Raw genomic sequence first — 13660 nt, 5'->3', positions numbered from 1 at the left:
TGGGTATCCACGACAAGGCAAAGATAGTGTCAGCCAGACCCCAGCCCTGGCTCCCAGCCCCACTTGGTGAGGTGGTGTCTCAAAGCCCAAGTTGCCTCCCATGGTTTCATGTCTGAATCTTTCTTCTCTGGTTCCTGATTGGCCTTTGTTACTCATGTCCTTTCTTTTGGGAACAGAGATCACAGTGTTATGGGAGCTCCACCAGCCTGAGAGCCAACTTTGTCAAGCCTGTGAACTTGGGTGGAAATTTTGAAAGTTACAAGTTTAAAGTGCTTAAGAGAGCAGTGAATCCAACCCTCTCCCTTTTCCATGACCTTGAGACCTGGTGAGGGACAGTGACTGGCCCACCTAAGTCAAAGGCCAGGCAAAGGCAAGACTAGAACCCAGATCTCCAGTTCTCATCACAAGCTCCTGGGATTTTAGAATTGAAAAGACCCCTGGGCAGTGCATAGTTCAAACTTATTATTTTTCACTGATGATAACACTAAGGCCCAGTGCAATTGAAAGACAGTTCATTACTGGCCTCCTTAGCTGCACCGAATTTGAGCTGACTTTCCTGTTTATAAGTTGTACTTGGAAAGGTGGCAACCAATTATAGAAAAAAAATAAAGCCCCTGACAAACGTCCATAAAGGACATTTTTCCACTTACCCACCTTTAATTTTCTTTAGACACGCATAGGAGGAAAAGGGTTCATACTGGTAGCTATTACTCTAAATGAACACAAGGGGTCTCCACTACCCTGTCTTGTCCTGAAATTAGCGCCGTCTTCTGGTCCTGCGTGAAAGCCGTACTACACCTCTCTCACAAGGCAGAGTCTAGTCCTTAAGTCTGACAGGGAGAGAAAATGTTATTTACTGCTCTGGGAGCGCCGTTTTACCAGAAGTCAAACTCTGAGCTAATATTAAGGTTTTCGTTTTGTCTGGAAGAGTAGGTTTGATGCAAGAGGACTATATAGGCAAATGTGTAGTGATTACTAAATGGGAGAAATGAAAAATGTGGAACACTCCCAGTAACCACATTCCAAGAAAAATGATTTCTTGTGTTGCATGGGTGGGGGGTGGGGGGTTCGGGTAAGTGAATACATCTTCTGTCTGCCAAGGCCTGAGATAGGTGACACCACTTTAAAAAGGATTCAGATTGGGGAGAGGGGACTGTGGAACAAACGTTCTGTTCATGAATTCTTTAATCATGGGAACCAGTGAGATGTGGGTGCCATTTTGCACAGAAAGCTAAAAGAAAGAGTTTCTTTTTAAAAAATAAAACCCCAGGTTTTTAGCAGAGCCCACAAAGCCTGCCTCACTTGGGACCAAGATCTCTAACTATTCTGCTCCAGTCCCACAGGCCTTCATTCAGTTCCTCCAAGCACTCACCTGTCCTCTCCCATCCCCCTCACCTGGCTGGACCTCTTTCAGCCTTCAGGTTACTTGTCTCTTCTTCAGAGAGTCTCCCCCTTTATTTCCCCTTCTACCTAGATTCCCATTGTTCTTTATCACTGGCCCCTGGTTTTAGCCATCATAGAATTGATCACAATTTCCAACTGTATTGTTTGTATCAGTGTACTGGTTTACTGTACACTAAATTGTGGACTCACCTAGGGCAGCGGTACTGTCTGTTTCATTCTCCAATGCATGTGCACCTAGCATAGTGCCCAGCACATAGTAGGTACTTAATATTGAATTGCCAAATTGGGCTTAGTAAAGAAATTAATAGTGATAAATGCATGTGGTACTTGTGAAGAAGCAAGATGGCTCTGGAGTTTTCGTAAATCAGTTCTCGTAAATGAACTCATAAATGAGTTCTCTGATCATTTATGTTAAAAAGTGAGGGCTAGCTGCCTAACTTTGGGGTCTCTACCTGCTCTCAGGGAGTACTTCTTGTTAGAGAGCAGTTGGGACTGAATTAAATTGAAAAATAACTGATTTGGGGACCTGTGGAAAGGGCGTGGTTGCCAGGGGCAGAGTCTCTCTTGGAAGACATGCAGTCCACATGAGAACTTTGTTTTTGCCCAAGAAAGAGAGGTTCACAAACTTTAGTATCAACAACAGTTAACTTTCACTGGGAGCTTACTATGTACCACACGGCATACTAGACACTTCACAGGCGGTATAATTTTCGATGATTCTCCCAGCACAACCATAAATTGCATGTTAATATTATCTCCACTTATAGATGAGGAAACAGAGGCACAGAGACATTAGACAATCAGTCCAGAGTTGCACAGCTAAGAAGTGGTGAGGCCAGGACTAAAATTAAAGGCTTGTGGTACAATCTGAGCTCTCAACTACCTCACTATAAGCACTTGAACAAATCTCTCGAATCAGCATCCCTGGAATCCCTGGGCAGAGCTGGACACCCGTTTCTCTAGCATGTTCCCTCAGTGACCCATGTGTTCATGCCCAAGTTTGAGGTCCACGGGCTCTAGTGAGAGGGGGCCAGAGTTCCATGGCTTCAGTGGAACTGTCCTCACGGACGTTGGAGGGGCCCTGACCCTTCTGATAAGTGGGGCCCTGACCATGTCCAGGGTGGCGACTCCATACCTCAAGCTGGAGGAAGTGTGGCCACTGTACAGGACAGGGAACCTCTTCAGAATCTTACTCACAAATGCTGAAAGGCTTGGCTAGAATAAATACGGCCAACTGCCTTAGACTAAAGAGGACAGAAGAAAGGAAAGCTCAAAGTCTGCATGAAATTGCTGGGGGCTGAAAGATAACCCTAGTGAAAAGATAATGGACTTTGGAGCCAAGGCCTGTCGAATCTGAATGCCAGCTCTGCAATATACTAGGGAGCTGATCTTAACAAGTTGTTTAATTTTTCTGAGACTCAGTTTCCTCATCGGTAACAGAAGGGTAACTATACAGAACATCTGGGTCAATCTCAGTACTTTCAAATGTGTGAGTGGAGAGGAAACAAATGACTAGACAGGAAAAGACAGTGGTTTAAGAAAATAGAGAGGGGTGTGGATGACAAAAGAGGTTCTATGGAGAGTAACCTCACAGGGTGATCTGATCATAAATCCCTAACTGGGTATGTTAGGGTGGGTAGTATGCCCTGGCCTGTAACTTCTTAGTAAAAGGCTTTATTTTTGCCTTAAGCCAGCCGTGTTCATTGTATCTATGCATCTGGGTCAACAAGCCTTTGAAATGCTTCTTTTGAGATGCCTCCTCCTAAAGCTTAAGTACCCTCAAGAAAGCACATCATCTTGTTAACTCTCCTATAATCCAACCCTTGCCTTGCTTTCTCCCACCTTCCTGTCATCTTCCTTAGTTCCCTCCTTAATTCCAAATGCATTACATAAGCTGTAGCTGCAAACTGCCATTTTCTTAGAAACATTTGTCTCAGTCTGATGAGAGCTTGCTTCCAGATATGTACACTGCTTGGCTCCAATACATTTTTAGAAAAATTCTCTACAGGTTTGGACGTGCTTACGTCTATCGGACGTCTATTACAGAGGCATAAGAATGATGGTCTCCATTTCACAGATGAAGAAATGGGGGCGCAATGAGGTTGAGCATCTTGCCAAAAGTCATGGCTGGTAGGCGGCGAGGCTGGCATGGCGGTCAGGGTGCCTGACTGCAGACACTGCTCTCCTGTAAGACAAGCCCCGCGCTCAGCACAGTCCGTGGAGACACACTACCCTGGGCAGGGTTAGCTCTCAGCCCTGTCCCTGTCCCAGCTCACTTGAGGGCTGGGTAACTCCGATTGTTCTCCATCTCCCGCCCCACTTCCTGCCCCACATTTTGAATCACTGGTCTTGAGGTTCAGTTCATGCCCAACATATACTTTATCTAGTGACTCTGCACTTACGTTCAGCCTGTGCGTGGCCACTGGGTTACATGGGGAATGCCACTAAAAGCTACAAAACCAAAGGTCGCTGCTTATCAGGAGAAACCAGGGCTAAGGATTCTCCAGTTGATGTTGAAATTTAAAAATCAACCAAGGAGTTCAGTAGATTCCCCAGGAGGCTGGCAATGCATAATACCAACATGGCATCCAGCTTCAGACCAAACCGAAGGCTTCTCAGGTAGGAAGGCGTTTCCTCCTACTCAGGTGTACATCTGGCCCCCGAATATTGCATCTGTGTCCTGGGCAACAAGGGCTTCCCCGAGGGTGGCACTTGTGTGAGCATCTAGAATTACAAAGTCTGGTGGATATGAGTAGTGAGGAAGTGTTAGCAAAAGTCAGACAAAAATGAGATGCACTTTTAAAAGGAATGATGCCACTCGGTTTAAATCAAGCCCAGAGTGGGGAAGGCAAGTCTGCAAACACTGACTGGAGGATCAAATCAAGGGCCGGTCCTCATGTGAGAAAATGTTCAAATGGTTTCCAAGGCTCTCAATCTTTTTAAAAATGGAAATAGTAATTTTATTATTTTAAAATTTATGTATAGCTGGTTTACAATATTATATTAGTTATATTAGTTTCAGGTGTCCCATGTAGTGATTTGACTTCTTTATACCTTACGCTGTGATCGCCTTACTAATTCTAGTAACCGTCTGTCACCGTGCAAACTTATCACAACATGACAATCTTCCCTTTGGTCTCTGTTTCTCTGAGTCTGTTTTTGTTTTGTTCTGTTTGTTCGATTAGGCAGTAATAAAAAGGAAATAAATCTTGAGACAACATGGATGGACCTAGAGGGTGTTATGCTAAATGAAATAAGTTAACGAAAGACAAATGCTGTCTGGTGTTACCTATATGTGGAATCTGAAAACCAAAGGCTGTCAGTCTTACTGGGCGGCCATTACGCTGACACCTACTGCATTTGCAGTGGTGATTGGAACTGCCAGACAATCAAGGTATATGTGCATTCCATTTCACGCTTTCTTTTTGGTATAGTGCTGATAACCATCAGCCCGCTTTGTCGCAGTATCTTGTATTTAACAAGACTAACAAAATGGGAAACCCAGAAGCTCCTCCTCCCCGTCTATGTATCTTTAGTTTAGTTAACATTTAACTAGATTACCATTATGATTGGAAAGAAAGAGCTGGTTCACTTCCTGACAAATCTTGCCTGATGGCCTTCCTTTGCTTCTTTTATTTTATTTTTTTTAAACTCGTAGCTTGTTCTGTCTCAATTTCTAGAAAGTTAATAATTTAGTTTATCGACTGTCATCAGTTTACTGTATTATCATGTCCCTCATTTGTTCTTCTCCTCTGTGGATTCCACGGTGGCCTTTACTACGTTCTCTATATCTCTCGTTACTGTGGAGTTATGGAATTGTTTGAGAAGTGACACTCACGTCGAGTTGACCTAATACCAGGGCATTGCTTTGTGAAGTACATACACACAGTCTTACGCAGCAGCTCAGAGATGATGTATCTGTAACATGTAACACACTGTGCACGCTGGCTTCTGCCGAGTGTGAAAAATAACATCAACGGAGCCACACTTTAAAGTGGAGTTGCAGCTGCTACCCCAGAGAACCTGCCTTGCACGTCTTACTCCTCAAACATTTAGAACGTTAAAACTGGGCAAAGTCACTTTTGGAGTGGGCCTGAAGCTGCGGTGTACTCCAAACAACTGTTTATTATGCCCACCGAGTAAAAATTAAAGACGTTTTTTTAGCATAAGCATCACTGTGTTAGCTTATCTGCACCTCCTATTTCTTCCTTCTATTCGTGTACTTGTTCCCTTTCCCTTTCTCATAAATACCCCTTGCCTTCATCTCCTAATGGGAACACTATTTGGGTTTCTACCTGAATCAGCGTTTTCTGAATCGCTATCCTTTTGGATTTCCAATAAATGCTTGTTGCCTCTCACTTTGGCCTTTTATTTCTAGGTTAACACTATGACAGCGGATTTTGAATCTAAAGGTTTCTTCCGGATTGGACCAGGGAACCCCTCTTTGCACTGGAACATCTAGAGTCACAGGGTCTCTGGGTCCTCGCTGGGCCTGGCCTCCTTGTTGGTGGACCTCAGGGGGCACCAGGAGTGTGAAAGGGGGCAAAAACGGGAAAACCAACATTCAGAAATGCAAGTTATTCCAGAGACATGGGCTTTCTGAGTAAACATTGCTCAACACCACCGCTGTTGGTACCTGGTTCCAGGCTTAGCGCTTCCTCTTATTAGCTTTGGTGCCTGCTTTGTCCTCACTGCCTCTGAGTCTCAGGCCCTTATCTGTACGATGGAAAATCAAGAATCAACAAAATGAAAAGGCAACCTATGAAATGGGAGAAAATATTTGCAAACCGTGTACTGAATTACAGGTGGTCTTGATGGGCAGTATGATAACCTATGTGAAGTGTCCAGCCTTGAGAGTGGATTGGGGTGTGATGTGAGAATCTGGTGGGAAGAACATTCGGGGCAGAAGCCCAGGAAGCACCCACAGCCCATCTCAGCAAGGTCATGAGGGAAGGCAAAGGATGCTGACGGCCTTTAAAGTAAACTCCCCTCATTGTCTAACCAAATGTTCCCTGACATGGGCCACACAGTCAGGGAACTCTCTCCTGCCTTAATCTTTTACTTGTTATGGCAAGAGCATTGAGATTTCTCTAGCTTTAAAACTCACCTTTAGCATTCCTATCTCTTTCCATGAGCAATAAAATCCTTAAAGCAGAAGGCTCTGGGTGCTTTTCACAGGGTCAGCAAGAGGCGTGGGGCAGGGCGCAGCCCTGCCCTGACATTAGATAGAAAGGAGGAGAGTCACAACGCTTAGATACTAGTGAGGTACAGTGAGTCCAAAAGGTCCCAGATGGGGAGAAAGCGCACCCCTGGGTTGAGAATTAGGAGTTCAGAAAGCAGCTATCCTAAATCAGCAGTAAGTTGTGGACCATCTGTCAGGAGGCAAAGTCACTCCATCACCTGGAGTTTAATTGTTAAATAATCCTCTTCCAGAGCCTCTGGCAAATACCACACACCAGGGGCCAAAGCCATCAAGAGGTGTGTGGCAACTGAAAATGGAGGACATAAAGGCAGTTGAGCTCGTTGAGAGCTTGGAGGTCGCTGCTGTCTTGGGGGCTTTTAGTGTGCGTGACGCCATAATGTAGGAAAACCCCATTGCCTCCTGGCGGCTGCCCACCTCTCTGACCTCCTCTCAACTTAAATCCAGCCACAGAGGCCTTTTTTGGGGTCTTTTGAAAAGAATAACTCTTTTTTTCTTTCTGAGCACTGGCTTCTGGTCTCCAGATCTCATGCGGCCTCCTCAGGGGCAGCCTTCTCTGAACTCCACCCATCCCCCAGCTAATAAATGTAGCTTCCCCTGTGCCTTGTCCCAGCAACCAGCGCTCATCTTCTTTGTAATCTTCTCGTCTACTTAGCACTCCTCTTGCTTTGTAATTACTCATTTACTTGTTTATTATTTGTTATCCTACAAGAGACTATAAGCTTCAGAAGAAAGAAGGTTTGTTCTCCGCTGGATGCCCCACGCTCCTTCCGTCGGGCTTGGCACAGAGTAAGCGCTGATAAATGTGGCATCAATGCACGGATGGACGGAGCGTCCCTTACTTCCCGGTTGATCACCTGAGCTGGCCCACAGCCCGCGGAAGGTACACAGTTGACTCTGGGAAGGATTATCACCAATTTTGGCTTCCAGGGACCACTCACGCAAAGGTTCTTAACATTTTTAGGGTGCAGATCTCCTTAGGCATTTGATAAAACCAACCGATCCTCCCAAAAGAATATAAATGTGCACTCAAAACTGTGCTTACAACTTGGGGGTTTGGGGACTCCTAATGCCCCAGGGAAAAACTCTAGACTTAAAAGAAAAATCAAGGGGAGAAGGAGAGACATCGGAGCCTCAATGCCACAGTCTTAGGGGAGACCTCTTAAAACCGGGCCTGTTTAAAATGACCAATGTCTTTGGATTGCAGTTATACAGAAAGGAATTGGAGGCAAGAGAACGCTTGTAGTTCCCGCTGGGGCAAGCGCTCCCTCCCCACCCCGTTTAAGACCAGTCAACCTCTGATACTTTCTCAAGTGTATGGGGGGAATCTTTGTGAGGTTTTATAAAAGTTTGTCGAATGAATGAATGACATTCGCGCGGCAGAATCAGGAAAGCATCCCCTCTGAGCTCCCCGTGCAGGAGTTCCCAGGGAGTCACCCGCGGGCTGCTGGCGGGGCCCCCGCGCGGGGCAGGCGAGGCCCGGGCGCCGCGGTGCGCGCGCAGGTGGCTCGGTACCTGCAGCGCTGGGCGGGGCAAGCGGCGCAGGGGTAGTGGGTGGGGGGTGAGAGGAGGGGGAAGAGGAAAAGGAGGAATAAGGGGAGGAGGCAGAGGAGAAAGAGGAAGAGGAGGGGGGGAGAGGCGGGAGAGGGGTGGGAGACCGAGGGGAAAGGAGGGGGAATGGGAGGAGCGGCAGCGGAGGGAGGGCACCCGGCGGGGAGGAGTCTGCAAACTTTCAGTTCGAGGGCATTGTGGGAAGCAGCCATGGTCTGAGGCGGGCGCCTCACCTGTCAGCCGCGCCGGCTCCTGCACTCGGCTCTCGCCCTGGTGTGCCCCGCACTCGCCACTCGCCACTCGCCGGGCAGGAGCAGCGGCGGCCCCGCCACCATGGTGAGTGCGGGCGATGCGGGCGGCGGCGCTGACCCGGGAGTGCAAGCTCCGGGGAGGCACCTGCGGCGCGGGGCCGAGCGCTCGGCCCGGGGCGGGAGCAGCCCCGTCCCACCGGGGTCCCCGGGCCCGCGCGCGACTGTGGCCCAGCTACCCGAACGGTGCGGACGCATCGGGGCGCCAGGGACTCAAGCCCGGGACTGTCGCGGCCACCGGGCGCCGCTGCTTCATTCATTCGACCCATGTTTGCCGAGTGCTTAGTCGGTGCCAGGCACGGAGCCAGGAGCTGGGGTTGTCGCGAGGGACCAGGTGGAGGCTTTGCCGTCAGGGGGGTTCACGTTCTAGGAGAAGGATGTGGAGGGAGGGAGACGGGTAATATACAGTAACAGAAAGATAACGTCCCAGAGTAAGTGCGCTGATGTTCAAATGCAACCCGATGGAGGGGTGGAGAGGCGACTCTGCAGAGTGGGCAAGCACCTTCTGGAGGAGGTGACAGACGAGCTGCTGGAGGTCCTGGAGGAACACCGCGGGTGGTGGGAGCAGAGAAAGCAAAGGCCAGAGAGAAGAAACGCTTACTTGTAGCAAGAAAAGTAGACAGGGGCAGGACGAGGCAGGTCCTCATAAGCCAAGTTAAGGAGTTTGGTTTTTACTCCAACCGAGTGGCATACTCAGTTGGCAGCGTTTTAGCAGAACTGACCCTATCTCTTCCATAGTTCTAAAAGATCCTTTTGGCGGTTGATGGAAAGTAGACGTGTGTAGGGGTGTCAAGTTGGAAACAGGAGACCAGTTGCAGCACTCCAGGTGACAGATCCTGGTGGCCTGCACTTGGGTGGAAGCACAGTTCAGATGCCTCTTGCTCTTGTCTTCTGTCCAGGAAGCATTTTGAGAGTGCAGTGGCCTGCGCTGCACCAAGCCCACTTACCCAAGGGAGTTCACTCCCCAAATCCAAGGAAGAACAAAAGTGACCTGAACTTCTGTGGGCTCAAGGGGCCCACTGCAGGCAGGAACAGGAGGGCCATGTAGATTAAGAAGGTTGATGGACAAGGAGAGCAGTGGTGAGCTGAGCCCCTTGGACAGGAAGACCACAGGGGCCTGTTCCTGGGAGAGGTTTGGCCACACAGACTAGAGGCGCCTTTGTTGTTTGTTGAGGGTTCCCTGTAAGTACAGCGTGATGCAAAAAGGAGGCTGTAAATAATGGAGCAGTTCTCTTGGCTTGCTCAGGTTTCCCAAGGAACAAGGTGACAGTGCACGCGGCCCGCCAGCATCATTTACCTGATGGAGGGTGGAACGAGGCCCTGGCATTTCTGAGTACCACAAGGCTGCTTCCATTCCGCCGAGGGCTGGGGCAGGGCCCTCGCTCTAGTCGGCATCTGCTGTGGAGTTTTATTTTTTCTTGTTGGTGTCATAAGATCATTTGATCAGAAATGTGTGGTTTCCCTAGCTTTGCCACCAAGCCTTGCCCAATGGGAAACATTGATGTTTTTGAGCACTCGTGATAGGCCAGCTGCGATGCTCAACTCTTTACATTCATGATCTCAGTTAATCCTTGCAACAAACAGATGAGGGTAAGTGTGATGCCCTTTGCCTTTCCCTGCTCTGACCTGTCCTAGCAGTGTGTCCTTGGACAATTCCTTTGCCTCTCTATGCCAGTTTGCTCACTTGTAAAAGGGAGTTAGTGAATGTTTCCAAATCATAAGGCAGGGGTACTCCAAGGGAGGTCTGGGTACCCTGAGGAGTCCCTAAGACTTTTCAGAGGTCCACGAAGCAAAACTATTTTTATGATAGCTCCAGATATTATCTGCCCTTTTCGCGTTCATTCCCATGTGACTGTACGTGGCGTTTTCTTGAGACTGTGTGACCTGGGGTAGTGTAACGGATTGAATGCAGAAGCAGCTAAGAGAGTCCAGCTGTCTTCTTCTGAGCCAGACATTCAGGAGACTTGCTAAAATGTAAAACAGTGCCACTCTTCTCACTATTTTTTTTCTTTTTTCTTTGGAAAATACTGTTACTGTTCATAAAAAAGTTATTTCTGTTAATATGTAATAGCTTTATTATTTAAAAAATGAACTGATAAATTTCTAAAATTTTCTCCATTTAAATGCGTAATATAGTAAATATCAATGGATACAATCTATATAAACAAAAAAGGTATTTGGGGCTGTCTATTTTTAAGTGTGTAAAGGACTCACCCATCTGTGAGTTAATGCAGATGGAAGTGCATAGAGCAGCTTTGCCTACTGTAAATCCTCAGCGACTATAATGTCTCATTTATTTTTATTGTCACGTGGTAGGGAAGAATAAGTGGCCCTCCCCGATGCCCCGCAGCTATAGGCTTTTTGGTGACGGCCACTGCGACTCGACTAGCTGTCTTTCTCCTGCTGCATTCCTGACTTGCCAACTCTCTCTCTAGGAAACTGGAAATGCTTACAGCATCCCACCTGCACACAGGAAAGGGTTCTTGATTTCACTGTGCCAGTGGTCCAGCTTTCTAGCAGAGCTTTTATACCTTGTGCATCTTGGGGCTGTGTTTGTATTGGATCCTACTGTGTGGGGGGAGGGGGAATCAGCTTTGTACTTCTGCACCCCGTCTTTCTTTTAGAAATCTCTGCCTTGGAAAACAATGCTGGAATTATTGTGTTTCAGGGGCTCTGAACCCAGTGGAATCAAACATCTTACTGGGAAGAATTTACTATTGAATGTTTGACAATACTGATGGAAGAAGGATTTTTAAAAATGTGTTCCTTTATTATTTTCTTTTTTGTATAAAACAATGGCAGCAAGGATTTATAGGGTAAGGTTTGAAAGGTGTTGGGACACCGTTGATACAAATGGAAGCAGACTTTGCTTTATGTAGTGCACTTGCTTCTGAAAAGTTGGGATGACTTTAAAAACAACATTGTGAACAATATAGGGGAATTACCCATTGAAAGAAACTCAAATGTTAACCCCTTTTGAAATACGAGTAATCATATTCTCGAGTTGCAAATCCAGTTCTCATGATGGATGTTATTTATCTCAAGTGAGACAGACATGCTGAAAATGTCAAGGATTTTTTGGTGTGATTTTAAGTCTTGCTTTAGAGAACAAGACCGTCCCAAGCTGTGAAAGTATTTCTTTACCAGAATTCATGTTCGTTTGAAACAGCATGAGTGTACCCTTCTCTTAAATCAGGTAATTCCGTTTCCCAAGTTCCTTGTAATCTCATTGTGTTACATAGAAATAGGAAAGGAGGGAAGGAACTGGGGAGCGTGACGGGGGAGCACCCTAATGATGAACCTGCAGCTCCTGCCACGACCCACATTCCCACCCAGTACGTGTATCAATTTTATTGTCTGACGCTTACGTGAACTGTAATCAGTATGGGGTTATTTTGGCAGTTTCAATTCCAGTTTGAGGGTGAAATAGTCTGTCACAATAATGAGCACTTTCGTCCCCATGAGGCCTGGTCTGGGCTTCGGGCCAGCTGTCAGTGTGGGGGGAGGGCGTTGGGAATGGCGGAGGGAAGTGACCCTCTGTGGTGCTGTTCTATTGTCCCGAGACGGTTCACCTACAACAGGCCTTCCCACAGGCCTCCCAGTAGCACCAGTGAGACTTGTGTTTACCCCTTGCCACAACAGTTACTTTTGAGTTCCCATTACTGGTTTTTGTGACAAATACTGACAACAGCTTACAATTTTTATATGGCGTTTTACTGACAACAGCTGGAAGGAAATGGTCAGCAGACAGTGTGTTTGTCACACTATTACTTTCAGTATCTGTCCTTTTGGGTCCCATGAATTATTTCATTACGGGCAGACATAATAGATAAAATTACCTGTCTTCTCCACCCCACACACAAATAAAGAAAACCCCTTTAAGAGCCTCCAAAGATAAGCATTTTTTGACATCTTCATGAATCATTCCTTGAATTAAAAAATTATCAAAGTATAGGTGACATATAATATTATATTAATTTTAGGTGTATAGCATACGGTTGTGATTCAACGTTTATATACCTATGATCACCACGAGAAGTCTAGTGACCATCTGTCCCCACACAAAGTTATTACGCTATTACTGACTGTATTCTTTGTGCTGTGCATTACACCCCCATGGCTTGTTTGTTGTATAACTAGAAGTTTGTACTTCTCATTCCCCTTCACCTTTTTCACCCATCGCCCCCACTCCTCTCCCTTCCGGCAATCATCAGTTTGTCCTCCGTATCTATGCGTTTCAAACCAAACCAAACAGAAACAAATTCCTTCAAGATTCTCCTAGAGATCTGAGGCTTCAGTGGGGCTGCTTCTTCCCGGGGGCCTGTCCTTGCCCCTCGTAGAGTCCCCCTTGCTGGTACATCTTGTTCTTTTCTGATGGAATTCTGTTTCCCCTCAAGTATCCTAGCCATCTACCCAGGAGAGACTCCTTTTCCACCACTTGAAGCCTCTGGATCCCGGGATGTGAAAGAAAGTACATAGATATCAGAGGCAAATATTCTCTAAAATTCTCTAAATTCCCTAAAATTCTCTACTTGGTATCCTAAGCCGTCTCGCCAGCACCCCGACTAGCTCGAGAAAATGTGCTTATTGCGTGGCTGCTAATAGCTGGATAAATGAAGCATTTAGCAGTGGGAAGGGAGTGCTGCAAATAGTTTCATGTTGAAATGAAACACTTCTGACCATTATAAGGAAGGTGGGCTTCCAAAAATCTCCGGTGAAGCCCCAAACCCGAGAACGTTCCGATGGGTAGAGCTGGGTTCTGAAACAGGTCTCCCTAAGTAGTTTCTGAAAACTGCCTGGGGAAAACTCATACAGTCTCTTATGAGCCTCTCAGTGCGATGGGCCGTAGACCTACAGTACATTCAGTCAAGAATAAGGGCATTTGGGATTCCATTTTTAATGTCCTCGTTAGATCTTATCTAGCAGGACTTCTGGGCTGATAAGAGACACGGGTATGTGGCTGGGCTCAGCAGACACTGAAGTGCTCCAGGAGCCTTCCTTCCATAGGGGTCTATTGAGGAAGAGGCATGAGGCTCCTGGTTTGTAAACTGATGCTCGTGCACTTTGTATTCTCATCCTTGGAGAGGGGGGACCTCCGGGGGTGAACAAGGCTCATCCAGATCATTTTAGATTTTTTTTTTTTTTTTACATTAAAACACAAATATATTTGGGTCCAAGATGTATAATTCACATAAAC

General features: G+C 46.7%; 1 protein-coding gene across 3 annotated transcripts in view; it reads left to right on the top strand.

Moving 5' to 3' along the window:
- The first annotated feature begins 8329 nt into the window (after positions 1 to 8329).
- Positions 8330 to 13660, top strand: part of AP1S3 (adaptor related protein complex 1 subunit sigma 3) — a 61176-nt gene continuing 55845 nt past the window's right edge. Inside the window, exon 1 of one of the 3 annotated variants that reach the window (XM_019753690.3) lies at positions 8330 to 8491. In XM_019753690.3, coding sequence (XP_019609249.1) covers positions 8489 to 8491 — 3 coding nt within the window. In that variant the 5' untranslated portion in view covers positions 8330 to 8488. Of the gene's footprint in view, positions 8492 to 9842; positions 10054 to 13660 lie in introns of those variants that run through there. The other 2 variants (XM_088793837.1, XM_088793836.1) reach the window with 2 other exon arrangements.

Source organism: Rhinolophus sinicus, chromosome 17 (genome assembly GCF_057876585.1).
Source record: "Rhinolophus sinicus isolate RSI-liver-muscle chromosome 17, RSI-T2T, whole genome shotgun sequence".
Taxonomy (NCBI): domain Eukaryota; kingdom Metazoa; phylum Chordata; class Mammalia; order Chiroptera; family Rhinolophidae; genus Rhinolophus; species Rhinolophus sinicus.
Note: the sequence above shows the minus strand (reverse complement) of the source record. Positions and strands in the feature narration are given on the sequence as shown.